The sequence below is a fragment of the Hippopotamus amphibius genome, chromosome 4, assembly GCF_030028045.1.
Source record: "Hippopotamus amphibius kiboko isolate mHipAmp2 chromosome 4, mHipAmp2.hap2, whole genome shotgun sequence".
NCBI classification, from domain to species: Eukaryota; Metazoa; Chordata; class Mammalia; order Artiodactyla; family Hippopotamidae; genus Hippopotamus; species Hippopotamus amphibius.
This window is the reverse complement of record NC_080189.1, coordinates 94166143-94181821: the sequence shown is the minus strand read 5'-3', so window position 1 is coordinate 94181821 and position 15679 is coordinate 94166143. Positions and strand designations below refer to the sequence as shown.

Genomic DNA, 15679 nt, shown 5'->3' with positions numbered 1-15679 from the left:
AGAGCAAAAATAATTGAAATGAAGGAAAATACAATTATACATGAGGAATAGACATCACTATTTTGGCTATTAACATGTATTAGCATATTATTAAGACTTTCTGTAATCAGTAGGTTTAGAATCCCTGAGTAAACAGACAAAATTATCTAGGATAGAAGATGCTTAGTGGAGGGTCAGGACTAAATACTATTTAGATAACGTCAGGAAATGTCTAAATATTTATTATTCTATAAAGTTGAAAGAGATTATAAGTAGTCTATAAATAATCTTATTATATATATTCACTTTACAATATGAGGGAATACAAAACAGAGATATTTAATGGCTGGCTGCCATCTCACGGGGCTGGAAGCCAGAATTCCTGGTTTTTAAAATCCATTTTAATTCCATACTAGATTTCTCTTAGATTTGGAATGAGTAATAGGAGCTTGGTAACAAATTACGAGGTGATAGACTCTCAGAACTAAATACGCATCTTACCTAACACCAGTTCAGACTGTATTAGCTAGCACCAGTGACTTGCAACATTGCTATATAGTACTGATATTTATTAACGAAAATTTGCAAATGCAAAGAAATCTGTGTTGATGAGAATTTTATTCACTGTTTGCTTTTTCCTTACAGACTTTACTTTTACAGAGTATCATTCTTTGCTTCTTTACTCTTCCACATTTCATTCACTTCCAGTTCATTAAAAATTGTCTCTAAAGAGATCTTTGCCTAAAATGGCCTTTTGTTGGCAAAAGCTGTTCAGGTTGCAATATAATTCTTTCAATTCTGGGAGAGGGTAAACCTTGCTGTGTACACCATCCAGTCAAGTGTTAAAAATACCAATAATGTAAATTAAAAAGAAAGAAATATTTTCTTAATCAATAGTTACTCCTTTTAAATTACTCTGTATGTTTAAGTCAATTCCGTGTAGAATCTCATATAATTATAAATATTTCAGGAAGTATTTATTGCTGTTTTTTTCTTTCATATAAATATCCTGTGTGAGTGATGTAGTGTGTAAATGTAGACAATAACTTCCAGCTATTGTTTAACAAACTAAAATAATTGCTGGCTATGCCTTCTCTGCTGTCTAAAGTCTTGCGTGTGGCTAAAATAAAATAGCAAAATCCTTTCCTTCTGATAATATTTTTTTAAAATATTTTTAAATAACATTCCCAGAATGAGCCATTGTTTTAAAAATATTATTTGTAAGAAAATATAAGCTGTTCATGAGAGAATAGAGCCCTATGCTTAAAATCAGAAGATCTAGAGTAAAGATCTAGAGTAAAGGATGTTTAACAGTTTTACAAGTTACTTAAAGCATACAAGCCACTGTTTTTTCATCTGTAAAATGGGGATTATACCAACCCTATTTCTTATTGTGGAATAATGACTGTGTTTTGTTAATTGTAATGTTTTCTTAAAATATATTTCTCTAAAAATATAACTTGGAGATATAGCTATAGGTATGTGTATAAATGTTGCTTACAGATACAACATACACATTTTTTCAAAGATAAATTATATGTAAACTCTTTTTTAAGAAAACAGAAAAGTAGAAGGAACACTGCATATGTTAAAGGAGAATAAAGCACCAGAGGGTGTGAAAAAAGAAAGCTGTGGAAGATTAAAAATAAGCCAATTTTACAGTTACACTTACTTGGAGCGCTTCAGCTACCTAAGGAGATAAAGGGACACAGCAATTTTGTTAAAATGGAATTAAATCATTCCTGTTCTTTGTCAAAAATGATTATATTGTTTTTTAATTTAATAAGAATATGACATAGTAAAAACAAAGAAATAGCTTAATTTCAATAAGTATTTTAGTCATGTAAAATATTTCAATACATATTTTAGCCATAGTTTATAAAAGATCTCACTAAATTTAAGAAACAAACAAAAATATTGAGGTTGAGTAATTATGTTTTTTAATACTGTATTTCAAATTTAAATTGTATTGATTAACTGTCCATTTAAAGGAAATCAACACTCTTACACTTTCTTCCACTTTCCCCTTCCATTATTTTATTGATAGCCTGGATTTCATCTTCAAATTTCCCCTTCATTCCCTCTTCCATCCCTCTCTCCCTTTCTCCCTCTCTCTCTCCTCTCTTTTTCTTTCATTCATTACTATAGCCTCTATATCCTTGATATAGTCTTTTAAATATTTTAGGAAGGCTGTTTCTCTTATACACCAATGTACTCTTGCAGGGGACTTATTTTTTCCCCCTGGATTTTTAAAGAATGTTTTCTGTATCCTTGAAGTAGCTTAAGTTGGATATATCAGTATAGCAACTTATTTCCAGAAATATAGGATGATCTTTTGATCCAGAGATTTACTCTTCTGTTTTTTCTCTGAAATACCTTTATATTTTAAATAGATGTTATTTTCTACTCCCTTGAATTTACTTCTTCTGAGCACTCAGTTATGTTGGATCATATTTTTCAGTTTAAACATGTCTATCGTTGTTCTGTAACTTCTTTATTACTTATTTTTCTCTCTGTATCATCCTAAGCCTTTCTTCCCTCTATGGCAATAATATAGATTTCTTTTATTTAATTTTGTTCCCAAGATGTTTCTAGTTCATTAACAGCTTTTAAATGGGATTATTTGTGTTTTAGCTCTGTTATCTCCATTTTCACCCCACCTATTATTGTGCCATCTCATTTTTTAATCATACCCTCTATATCCGTCATCTCTTCCTCTTCTTCTTTCTATTCTTTTTTTTTTTTAATTGAAGTATAGTTGATTTACAATGTTGTGTTAGTTTCTGGTGTACAGAAAAGTGATTCACATATATATATATAGTTGTACATACATATATTCTTTGTCATATTCTTTTCCATTATGGTTTATTATAGGATATTGAATATAGATAGTTCCTTGTGCTACACAGTGGGACCTTGTTGTTTATCCTTTCTATATATAATAGTTTGCATCTGCTAATCCCAATCCATCCCTCTCCACTCCACTCGCCCTTGGCAACTAAAAGTCTCTTCTCTATGTCTGTGAGTCTGTTTCTGTTTCATCAATGTTCATTTGTGTCATATTTTAGATTCTTCATAAAAGTGATATCATATGGTATTTGTGTTTCTCTTTCTGACTTATTTCATTTGGTGTGATAATCTCTAGATCCATTCATCCTACTGCAAATGGCATTATTTCATTTTTTTCATAGCTGAATAGTATTCCTATATATATATATATATATATCCATTATATAGATATAGATATATATAGATAACTTCTTCTTTATCTGCTCATCTGTTGGTGGACATTTAAGTTATTTCCATGCCTTGTCTATTGTGAATAGTGCTACTATGAACATAGGGGTGCATGTATTTTTTGAACTAGAATTTTGTTCAGATATATGCTGAGGAGTGGGATTGTAGGATCATAAGGCAACTCTATTTTTAGTTTTTTGAAGAACTTCCATACTGTTTTCCACAGTGCCTGCACCAATTTACACTCCAACCAATAGTGTAGGAGGGTTCCCTTTTCTTCACATGGTCTGCAGTATTTGTTATTTGTAGTCTTTTTAATGATGGCCATTCTGACTGGTGTAGTTTTGTATTTCTTGAATAATTAGTGATGTTGAGCATCTTTTCATGTGCCCGTTGGCCATCTGTATGTCTTCTTTGAAGAAATGTCTACTTAGGCCTTCTGTCCATTTTTTGATTGGGTTGTTTTGTTGTTGAGTTGTATAAGCTGTTTGTATATTTTGGAAGTTAAGCCCTTGTCATTCACCTTGTTTGCAAATATTTTCTCCCAGTTTGTAGGTTGTCTTTCTGTTTTGTTTATGGTTTCCTTTGCTGTGCAAAAGCTTATAAGTATGATTAGGTCCCATTGCTTTTATTTCTATTGCCTTGGGAGATTGACCTAAGAAAACTTTGGTATTATTTATGTCAGAGAATGTTTTGCCTGTGTTCTCTTGTAGGAGTTTTACGGTGTCATGTCTTATATTTGTCTTTAAGCCATTTTGAGTTTATTTTTGTGTATGATATGAGGATGTGTTCTAACTTCATTGATTTACATACAGCTGTCCAACTTTCACACCACTTCACACGAAAGCTGCTAGAACTGATAAATGAATTCAGCAAGGTAGCAGGATACAAAATTAACATATAGAAATATGTTGCATTTCTTTACACTAACAACGAAATATCAGAAAGGGAAAGTAAAAAAACAATCCCTTTTAAAATTGCATCAGAAAAAAAAAATCACTTAGGAATTAGCCTGACCAAGGAGGTGAAATACTTATATACTGAGAAGTATAAAACATTAATAAAGGAAGTTGAAGATGATTCAGAGAAATTGATAAAATATCCCATGGTCTTGGATTGGAAGAATTAATATTGTTAAAATCACCATACTACACAAAGCACTCTACAGATTTAAAGTGATCCCTATTAAATTACCCATGACATTTTTCACAGAACTAGAGCAAATAATCCTAAAATTTATATGGGACAATGAAAGACCCAGAATTGCCAAAGCAATCCTAAGGAAAAAGAACAAAGCTGGAGGTATAACCCTCCCAGACTTCAGACAATACTACAAAGATACAGTAATCAAAACAGCAGGGTACTGGCACAAAAACAGACGTATGGATCATTGGAACAGAATAGAGAGCCCAGAAATAAACCCACACACCTATGGTCAATTAATCTTCGACCAAGGAGGCAAGAATATACAATGGCGAAAAGACTGTCTTCTTTCTACTCTTAATCATAGCTATATGCTGTATTGTAAGATAAATATCTTCTCTAGAGTAGGATTAATTTTTATTCTTTTCATACAACCAAAACATAAGTTTTGGAACACCAAGAGACCTGGAGGCTGGTCAAAGCAATTTTTACTGCCCATTTACTGTCTATTCCAAACAAAATTACAAAACACCCTCATGTGTTCTCTACGTGTGTGCTGTCCTCTTTAGTTCAAAGGTTCAAGCAGATCTGGAGTTGCTGCCCTGCCACCCACCCCTCTCCCTCACCCCGTGGAGAGAGTGGACACAAAGGTTTTTGTCACCATCCATGCATCTGTTTCCAATGACAAAGGCATTCTGAACCTGTGAAAGGACAAGCATGATTAATAGTGACAACTCATAAGTAATACAAGCGTCCTTTGAGACCACCTCAGTAGGCATGGTCCTTTCCTCCTTTAGTAGAAAGAGTAAAGCACAAGCTGGAACAATCTTGGAGGAGGAAAAACTTAACAAGAACTATACAAGTATCACACTGTGAAGCATGTGAATTTAACCTTCCAAGAAAAAAACTAGGCAACGTGATGCCTTGAGAACTTTAGTTAGCAAGTTTTTAATTCCACCTTTCTTCTGAAGTGAGAAAGTAGAAAATAACAGCAATAAATTTTATATCCTTGGCGTGTTGGAGTTTTAGAACCTATAAAAAAGCAATATGACCTGTAACAGTGAATTTTCCCCAGAAAAAAAATTTGTCTTGCTGTTTCATTTCATCACGTGCATTGGTGTGATCAATTCTGTCCACAACTCCTATTGGCTACAAATAGTGGGATTGTTTTCCTTGACTCCCTCCTTATTAGTTAGAATACTCTTTTTTTCCCCGCATCCCAGTTACAGTTTGAGAGACAGAGCGGTACTAGTTCTGGCTGATTTTCGATGGCTTTGAAGGAAAGAAATAGAGCTGTTTTGTGGATGAATTTGCTGCCCTGATTGACTCGGTTTTGCTCTCTCTCTCTCTCGAGATTTGATTTTTTTTTTTTTTTTTTTTTTTGCCAGCACTCACTCAGCCAAGCCCAGGTTTGTCTTATTCCAATGAAAAGATTCTCTCAGCTTTGGATTTTGCTCTTCCTTCACCTTGGAGTTCCAGGAAATGGGGAGCACTGGTTGTTTTTCCTGTTTGCAGGGAAACCCTCAGATCTCCCTGGTGATGAGCCAGAGCTGCCACTCCCCAGGGTTTAGTATGACTTTTCTGGGGCTGCCTAAGCTCATTGTTCATCCGCTTCTCTGTGATGGGGATTTGGTGATAATTCTCAGGGTTTTGTCCGTTCATCTTTCTTTTCCTGGCAAAATTATGTGGAATGTATTATGGGTGGGGATGCTTCTAGGCTGAGCCTTCCCAGAATCTGCCTTTCCATTCCTATATACCACTCGCAGCATTTTCTGGCAGGAGGCTATTCTTTGGTTAGTTGCTACTGGCTAATACTTTCCTAAATTTGACTTTTTCTCCTAGTTTTTCCAGGTATTAGAGAAAGGCGAGTCTAAGATCTGTCCTGTTTTCTCATTTTTATACTGACGATTCTTCATTTTCCTGTGAAGTTCTTTAAAATAAAACAGATGGATTTGAATGGGCTTGTTTATACATATTTAAAATGGTTCACTAACATGAACTGGATGCTCCCTCACAAGTTCAAAGAAATATATTAGACATGTTTGCAGTTTCTGTTTGTCAAGAATGTGTAAACAGAATGTGAGCCAATAGTATTCAGGTATACTCTTGACACTAAAATATTTATACCAAATCATTGAGAGGAGAGTAGTATCATAGATAAAAGGCCGCATGCCATTTCTAAATCATAATATTAAGGCCACATATTATTGACTGAATTCATTATTGGTTTTTCTATTTTACTGATGCTATGCAAAGTACCAGAATTTTGATGCATTAATAATTTTTCTACTTTTTCTATTTTTTCCATTCTCCATCATATTAATTTTAGTGTATGTTTTTATTATTTAATTCTTTTTTTGAAATACAATTGATTTTTTAATAAATTTATTTATTTATTTATTTATTGGCTGCGTTGGATCTTCCTTGCTGTGTGCAGGCTTTCTCTAGTTCTGGTGAGCAGGGGCTACTCTTTGCTGCAGTGCACAGGTTTCTCATTGTGGTGGCTTCTCTTGTTGCAGAGCATGGGCTCTCGGCACACAGGCTTCAGTAGTTGTGGCTTGTGGGCTCAATAGTTGTGGCTCACGGGCTCTAGAGCACAGGCTCAGTAGTTGTGGCGCACAGGCTTGGTTGCTCCGAGGCATGTGGGATCCTCCCAGACCAGGGATCGAACCCGTGTCCCCTGCACTGCCAGGCGGATTCTCAGCCACTGTGCCACCAGGGAAGCCCTATTATTTATTTTCTTGTACTTTCTTTTATATTACTTTGTTGTTCTTTTTCTAGCTTTTGGAATTGGAAGTTTAAATCAATTGTATTTTTAAAAATTTTGTTCATGGAATGTTAATGTATAAATGCATTTTCTTCTGAACATTGCTTTAAATGATATAGGTGTTTAAGACTGGTGATTTTCCTCTGATCATTATTTTAACTCTCATGGAGTCCAATAGTGTTTTCATTATCATTGTTTTTCAGAAATTCTGTCTTTTCTCATTGTATTTACCATTCAGTGAAGAATTGTTTCATTAAAACCTTTTTGTGTGTGTGTTTTCAGACAGTGTATTAGCATCATTTTATAGAACTTACCGATGTCTACTTTGTAAGTCAATACATAATCAAACAACATGATCAACATTCCATGTTTAATTCAGGAAAAGATATTTTCTCTTTTATCAGGATGTAGCATTTAATATACACATCTTGAAATCTACTTTATTGATTATGGTGTCTCAATATTGTCTTTACATATTTTAGTCTTGCTTCACCTGTCTTGGACTGAAAACATTGTGATACAGTATTTTATTATTATTCTCTTTATTCTGGCTTACATTTCCTACATCTTTACACCTTATTTTGTAGTTTCAACCTATTTTAGTGGTGCATAGATATTCATAATTGTTGTGTCAGTTATGATTGATGGATTTTTAGCTTTATAAAATGTCCTTTTTTTGTCTTATTTACTATATTCTGTACTGATTTCTATTCAGGCTCCCAATAACATATCAACCCCTACTCTCTTATTGTTTGCATACATCTGGCATGCTTACAATTTATTTTTTGTGACTATTTGAAATGAAACTGAATTTTAGCATAGCAAAGCTTGTAAGTTTTGCTTTATGGGCCAATCTGAATATCTTTTTAAAAATATGCTTACTAAACCTGTTCATGTTTATTGATATGACAGATACGTTTGATCACAACCCTGCATTTTGTTATAACTATTGTGTGTATGATGTTATTTTTGTTGCATTTCTTTCTCCATTTGGTGTCTTTAATTTTTTTAATTTCTTTTGTAATTAAGAAAACTTCGTATCTTTGTCTTTTTTTATACCTTTTACAATGTTTGCTTTTCTTACTTACCATTTACAATCTGTCTTGTCAATTTTAAATGGTATTTTTGTCATCTACCATTTACCTATACAAAAATCAATCTCATTCTACTTGTCCCTTTCTCTCCCTTTGTCATCTGTCTCTTTTCAGGTTCATTCTTTATACTCTACCAGAATACATGACAATTACATGCTGCCCTTCCACCCACCTATATTCTCACTCAGTTTAATCTCAGCTCTACAATTAAATATGTTAAATATTCACCATCACTTCTTTAGCTGAGGTCTCTCTAGTTATCTCTTTGATTTGATGAAATGCATCCTCTCATGTATTTCTTGAGAATGAACTTTTCTATGGTATTCTTGAGTTCCTCGTGCTTAAAATTATAGGCTTGCTGCTTGAAAGACATTTTAGCTGTATAAAAAATCCTTGGCTTGCACTTTATTTTCTTGACTTTCTCAAGAGTAAAGCTAACACTCAGCTACTGTGAAGTATCTATGATCATTGGCTGCTGAATTATCATGATTTAACTATGTCTAGAAGATCTGTGTTTCAGTTTATAAAACATATAGAAGGCAACTTTGCCTATTTGGGGAACTTTTTTGAAAGAAGGAAGAGAGCAGGTCAAAATATAGTGTTGGTAGATATTTTTCCACATGTCAGGGTACATCTAGACATGAAAATGTAAGTTAATTTAAGCAAAAGTTAATCCAAGGAAGAAATACACTTTAAAAACCCATATCCCATATGTGTGTAGATGCAGCTGATTCACTTTGGTGTACCTCAGAGACGGGTACAAGAGTGTAAAGCAAATATATTTCAATAAAGAATTTAAAAAGCAAACAACAAAAAAAAACCCCATATCCCAAAAGTGTGATAAAATTAAATCAAAGTGATTAAATAAGTACAATCTAATAGATTTTATACATGATACTTTTGTTACTTTAATTTCTTCTTGGAGAGTACTCAAATATATTCTTTAACAGTAATTCTCAAAGCATGGTTCAGAAATCCTTGTGGGTCTCCAAGACCATGGAAGTGCAACCAAGTCAAAATTATTTTTTTAAATATACTAAAATATTATTCACCATTTTACTGTGTTGATATTTACATTGATAATGCAAAAGCAATGCTTCAGAAAACTGCTGGTGAGCTAGCATAAATCAGGGCAACAGCACTGAAATATACTAACAGTCACTGTATTTTTTTTTTTTTACCACCTTGCACTGATAGGAAAAACTTGCCTGTTTCTGTTAACAATATCCTTAATAAAGAAGTTAAAATTCTTGTTATTAGACCCTTAAGTACATGTCTTTCTAATATTCTGTGTGATGAAATGGGAAATACACATAAAGCACTTCTGCTGCATACCAAAATATGAAGGTCGACTTGAGAAAACACGTGAGCACAATTTTTTTGAGTTGCAAGCTGAGCTAGCCTTTTTTTTTTTTTTACAAGAAATATCACTTTTACTTGAAAGACAACTGATAGATAAACTCTGCTTATTCAGACTTAGGTAGAGTTCGTACTTGGTATCCATGAGAAATTGTTTGTAGGATCCTCCCCCAAACTCTGCAAATACCAAAATCTGCTTGCACTAAAGTCCCTTGTATAAAATGATGTAATATTTGCATTTAAACCTATGCACATCCTCCCATATACATTAAATCATGTCTAGATTACTTATAATACCTAATACAATGTAAATGCTATCTAAATAGTTGCCTGCATGTGGCAAATTCAAGTTTTGCTTTTTGGAACTTTACGAAAAAAACTTTTTTTAGTATTTTGATCTTCGATTGGTTGGATCCATGGATGTATAAGCCACGGGTGCAGAGGGCTGACTGTGTTCAGCTGCCATTTTCTTAAAAGTTAACAAAATGTTTTTCACTTTAAGGAAAACAATTGACAATAGTTGTTGTCAATGATAAAATTCAACTTTTAAGTAAAAATAAAATTTTCCAAAGTTTGTATCTGCCTCCCTGAGCTTGACAGCTTTTCGATATTCAGACTTTTTTTGATGATATCGGTGGTGATATTAACAAATGTGCTTGTCAATTTTTTAAAGACCTACATAACTCAGTAAAGCAGTATTTTCCAAAATGAACAATATATGATGTTAGCAATTCAGGCACAGTTAAATGGTCCATTCAAGGTGCAAGATAGAGAACTATATTTTAAAGTAACAGTACAAAAAGTTCATTGACATGGTTTCAGATTCCACATTTCCACTAATCTTAAAGAAACTACCACTTTTCAAATTGTAATGTAGTATCAAAGATTGTCCAGTTTTCTGAAAAGGATGTTAAAATACTCCTTCCTTTTCCAACTATATATATGTGTGTGTGAGACTGTCATGTTTTTCAACTAAAACAGCATATTCAACTGGATTAAATGTAAAAACAGGTATGAGAACCCAGCTGCCCTCTATTAAGCCAGGCACTAATGAAATTTGAGGAAATATAAAATGGCACTTCTCACGATTTTTTGTTGTTTTGGGAAACATGGTTATTTTTTCATTATAATACTTATTTATAGATATTGTCATTTTAACTGAATCAATCAATAAATTTTTAAAATATCTAATTTTACTTTTTAATTAGAAATTTTAATGTTCTTTGAAGGCCACCATTTTTTTTTAAGAGTATAGAGAAATCCTGAGACCAAAACATTTGAGAACAAATGAACTACATCCATGCTAAGGACCTTTCATAGATTCCTATTGTTCTAAAGGTAAAACCCAAATTCTTAACATAGTACCACTTAGCAATATGTTATAATCACACGAATATTTATTTAGTTCCTCAGTCCCGTGATGTTGCCTTTTGTGAACACACTGTTCCTTCTCTTTATAATGTTCTTCCATATCTATGTCACCTAGTTAATTCTTGCTTATTTTTCTGGTTTCAGCTCATAAAGCCCTTTCCCAGGCTTTCTTGTAACCATGCTCTTGTACTTCAGAATCTTTTCTCTCTTTCTAACTGTACACTTATTGATGAAAATATTTCATTGATCAATTTCTTCTCAATAAGACAGAAAAGCTATAAAGCATGCATATGTTGACTTATCGTTGTATCCATTCTTCCTAACAGTACGTATCGCAGAGTGTGCTGGGAAATAAAATATTTGTTGGTGAATAATAAGTGGATGAATATACGAGTTGATAGAGAATAGGGTGAATCAATAGAGAATTTGACCTAGCATGAATAGCTTCTGCAGTAATGTAAAGATCCAAGATAAATGCTAGAAAGAAATACATTGAATTCATTTCAATCACGCATGTTTTCCCTTATGTAACGTTATTACTATGTTACTCTTGTTGGCTACTTCTTTTACGAAGAAAATAGAATGGAAGAAAATAGAATGGAAGTAGACATAATACACAATGACATTTAGTTGGGTTAGCAAGTGTTCTTTTGCAAGCCTGGTAGGTAGTGAGCAACTGTTGGCAAACAACTTCTTGTGTTTCACTTGACTTAATACTTCCTATAAGTTATATTAGAATTCTATTATTTTTATGTGTGACTGTCTTCCTATAGTCTCCTATAGTCTCGTCTATTACCTTTTTTGGCCTAAAGATCTACAGCTGAGTAGCTGCATTTCCTCCATACCTCTCGTTACTAGCTTTCATTATATTTAACATGCTTTATTGGAAGTGTATAATTTATCAGTCTCCCCATGAGACCTTCTGCTCCTTAAGGGCTTGAACTGTATTTTATTCATCTGTGTATCCACAGGATGTGATAAGTTGTTTAGCACTTGACAAACACTCAATAAATGAATGTATGAATAAATAATTGAACTAACCACTTAATAAATGACATATTCCTTAACTTTTTAATTAAATTGTTCCAGTTAAAACTCAGGTAATGGGAGAAATCAAGATTGCATTGAAGAAGGAAATGAAGACAGATGGGGAACAACTAATAGTTGAAATCCTCCAGTGCAGAAATATTACCTACAAATTTAAATCTCCTGATCACTTACCAGGTATCTAATTTTATGATAATGAGCCATGGAATGTATCTAGGAACTCCTTAGGGGTATGTGCTAAATAGCCTAGCGAATGCTAACTAAAATATGGGCTGTGTACCAAATATATCTGAACAATATAAAATAAATAATTTCTCTTATATAGAGCACGTTGATATTTTACTAGTTAAAAATTAGATTTTTTTCCAACACAAATGTAGAGTGATGTATTTATTATACAACAAGAAAACATTTAAATTGCTAAGAAAATTGGCGTATATTTTAATTACTCTATATTGTCTGAAACAAATTGTTCACAGGCGATGGCTTTGTGTAAAATGTAGGAAAGCTCTCAGTATATGATTATAACTTTCAATAAAAAATTGTATTATTAGTGGACACTTAACAAGCTGAATTCTTATTTTCAGATTTATATGTGAAATTATATGTGATGAACATTTCTACCCAGAAAAAGGTAATCAAGAAAAAAACAAGAGTATGCAGACATGATCGAGAGCCTTCATTCAATGAAACTTTTAGATTCAGCCTAAGTCCTGCTGGACATTCTCTTCAGGTAACTCATACGGTTCCTATTTTTAAATTTTCATTTATACTGTATTTATTTCCCATGTAATTATTCAATATTTAAATGTCAATCATATTCTATGTGACATTTTACAAGTTAATTTTTGGAGGCAACTTCCCAGGGGCCTTGAAAAATTCCACAACTCACTCACCGTATCCATTTAGCTACCAAGTTGCCTCTCTTCTACCTACTCAGTTTCTTTTACATAGATTTTTTTTTCCATGCTCACTGCCGCTAAACCTCTTTGGGTCCTCATCTTTGTTATGCAAATCATCTCAGCAGTATACCTGGCCTACTTGCCACCAATATCTTACCCTTTTAATTCATTTTATCACACTGCTGGCAGAGGTATCTTTTGATAATACTGGGTAGATTACATTGAACCCCTCCAATGATCCATTATCCTGACTCATTCAGAGTCCTCTAAGATGAGTTCTAATTTTATTGATTTAATTTCATCTCCTTGTATATTTTTCCACTCATTCTTTACCCCAGTCACACCAGAATCTTCAAATCAGGTTAAACCTCTAATTCTTTGCTCATATTTTTCCTCTTCTTCAACACTCCCTTCTCCATCTCTCTCCATTTATCACAGTATTCCATATCTCTCAATGTAACCTCAGCAATTTACTGATGACCCTGGGTGTAATTTATCACACCTTATTCGCATAATGTTTTGCTTGTCTTATTAGGCCATTCATCCCAGTCTTGTACAACAATTTATATACTTACCTGTCACTGCTTCTATTCTATCAGCTTCTCTAGTGCAAGGCTTGATTTTCACTCTTCTTTGTTCTGTAGCCTGGCACAGTGTTTGTACATAGTATATCTTTGGTAGATATAGAGACAAGGAATGAAAAAGGAGAAAGGAGGAGGGAGGGAAAACATGAAAAAATGCGGGAAGAGAAGACCATGGTACTGGCACTTAAGTAGAGGCCTGTACTAGAGACCAATATAAGAGATATTGCAAAGCAACAACTGCATTGAGAGGATTAACTGACATTAGAGTTGAAGGAATTAAAGGACACTGAAATCTGTGTAAACAAATGTGTCAATCACAGAGACTAAGTAGTTACAGAAGGGATGGAGAGGGAGAAGGGTCATGAGTTTGTCTGAAAAGTGATAAATTTGATAAGAAGGCAGGGTCCAAGTAAAATATAATATGCCATTTGAAATCCCCAAACCAGAGGTAAAAGATAGAAAAGCAGATTTTGAAGTCAGAAACATAAAAGCAAATTTTAGCCAGGAATAAAGATGAATTATCTGAAGGAGATTCTGAAAAGAGAGAGCATGAGAGAAGAATTGTCGAGGATTAATGGTTATCTCCATCTCTATTTCTCTACCTTTTTCTCAACGGAACCCTAAAAGAAAAAGATTTCTTAAGTATGAGAGCCCATGGAATTTCAACTAATATAAGCTCTACAAATGACAAGAAGCTACTTTGGAAGTGCTTACTGTAGTAAAATTCCCAGTAAATTAAATGCTATTTAAAATCAATGTTATACTCTTTCTCCCCTGTAAACTCTTATTTATTTATTCACCACTCAAATAATTCCACATTTTTGTTAATATTTCATAAACTAGTAAAACATGCACCTAGCAAATTTCTTTTGTGAAAATTTCTGTCAGTTTAAGCATAAACCTAGTTAGAATTAGCTGGTAATACATATCTTATCTAGAATTCTCCTGTCCTTCAGGATGTGTCTTTGCCTTTGGGAAATGTTTATGTAAATTAATTAATATTATGCACATCTTTTGAGGACGTCTTAGTAATTAGTTCTCCTACAAGTATGCCTGCTACTTCTCTCACCCTCACTCTTTCTTATCTCTGTTTTTTAATGAGCAAATGTCCATAAAAAAGGTTGAATATATATACACAAATATATATAATTTTGGCTATTTTTTCTAGATTTTACTTTTTTCCAATGGAGGGAAGTTTATGAAAAAGACCTTGATTGGTGAAGCCTGTATCTGGCTAGACAAAGTGGATCTCAGAAAAAGAATAGTCAACTGGCACAAACTTTTGGTCAGTCCTACTCAAACCCACTGAAGAAACGTGTCTGCTCAGGGTATAGAAAGTGCTTTAAATAATCTTAAATCAAGACTATAATTGAATACTATTGTTCTAAGCTATGTTTTCAGGGGTAACCATGAGAAGAACATAAAACAAAAACATACTCAAAGACTTGCAAAGGTATTGTTGTGGAACATAGGAAAAAACTCAACTGAGAAAGTTCATATATTGAAGACAAGAAAAAAAAAGTTCTGAACCTTGGATTTCTTGTGGCTGTCAAGAAAAACAGAGAAATTTTGATTACTTAATGCAAAAATTTTTGAGTAGAGTTGAGCTATAGCTAACCAGAGGCTAAGACGCAAAGATTAATGTTTTCTAATGCAGGCAAAAGTAATCCTTTATGCAAAAGAACTTGGTTGAAAGGAAAGAACTGATATAACAAATTTTAGTTTTCAAAGGTCTCTCTTCTTTATCTTATCTTCTTAAACAACTAATTGTTTTGAGATTCTGACATAGGATACACCTGCAATATGTGTCCAGAGTAGAAGTAAGGAGGTTGTGTTTATAGGGAAAAGGGAACCAGAGATGTAGAAATTATAGCTTTTAGATCATGTTGTACAGGTTTTCTTTGTGTCTAAATGTTACAGGGTGGACAACACCAATTTTGGAATTCATGTTGTAAAAGCACATTTGTAAAATTTGAAATAATGTATAGTTACGATAATACTAAGTAGAAATGAAAGTACATTTATCTAGAAATAAAGCCATGACTGGCTAACAAAAAAGAATATTGCCCCACAAACTATTGAAACCTTGGTTGAAACATCAAAATCTTCACAATTTACCCTTAATCCAACACATTTTCAATCTACATACCGAAAGACCTGGACTAAATTGATATGTTCTAGGAAGCATGATAACTT

The 15679-nt window shown here is 33.2% G+C and overlaps 1 protein-coding gene across 1 annotated transcript in view; it reads left to right on the top strand.

Moving 5' to 3' along the window:
• Positions 1 to 14792, top strand: part of PCLO (piccolo presynaptic cytomatrix protein) — a 375075-nt gene extending 360283 nt beyond the window's left edge. Inside the window, exons 24-26 of the mRNA XM_057731959.1 lie at positions 12040 to 12174; positions 12585 to 12730; positions 14652 to 14792. Coding sequence (XP_057587942.1) covers positions 12040 to 12174; positions 12585 to 12730; positions 14652 to 14792 — 422 coding nt within the window. The remainder of the gene's footprint in view (positions 1 to 12039; positions 12175 to 12584; positions 12731 to 14651) is intronic.
• The last annotated feature ends 887 nt before the right edge of the window (positions 14793 to 15679 follow it).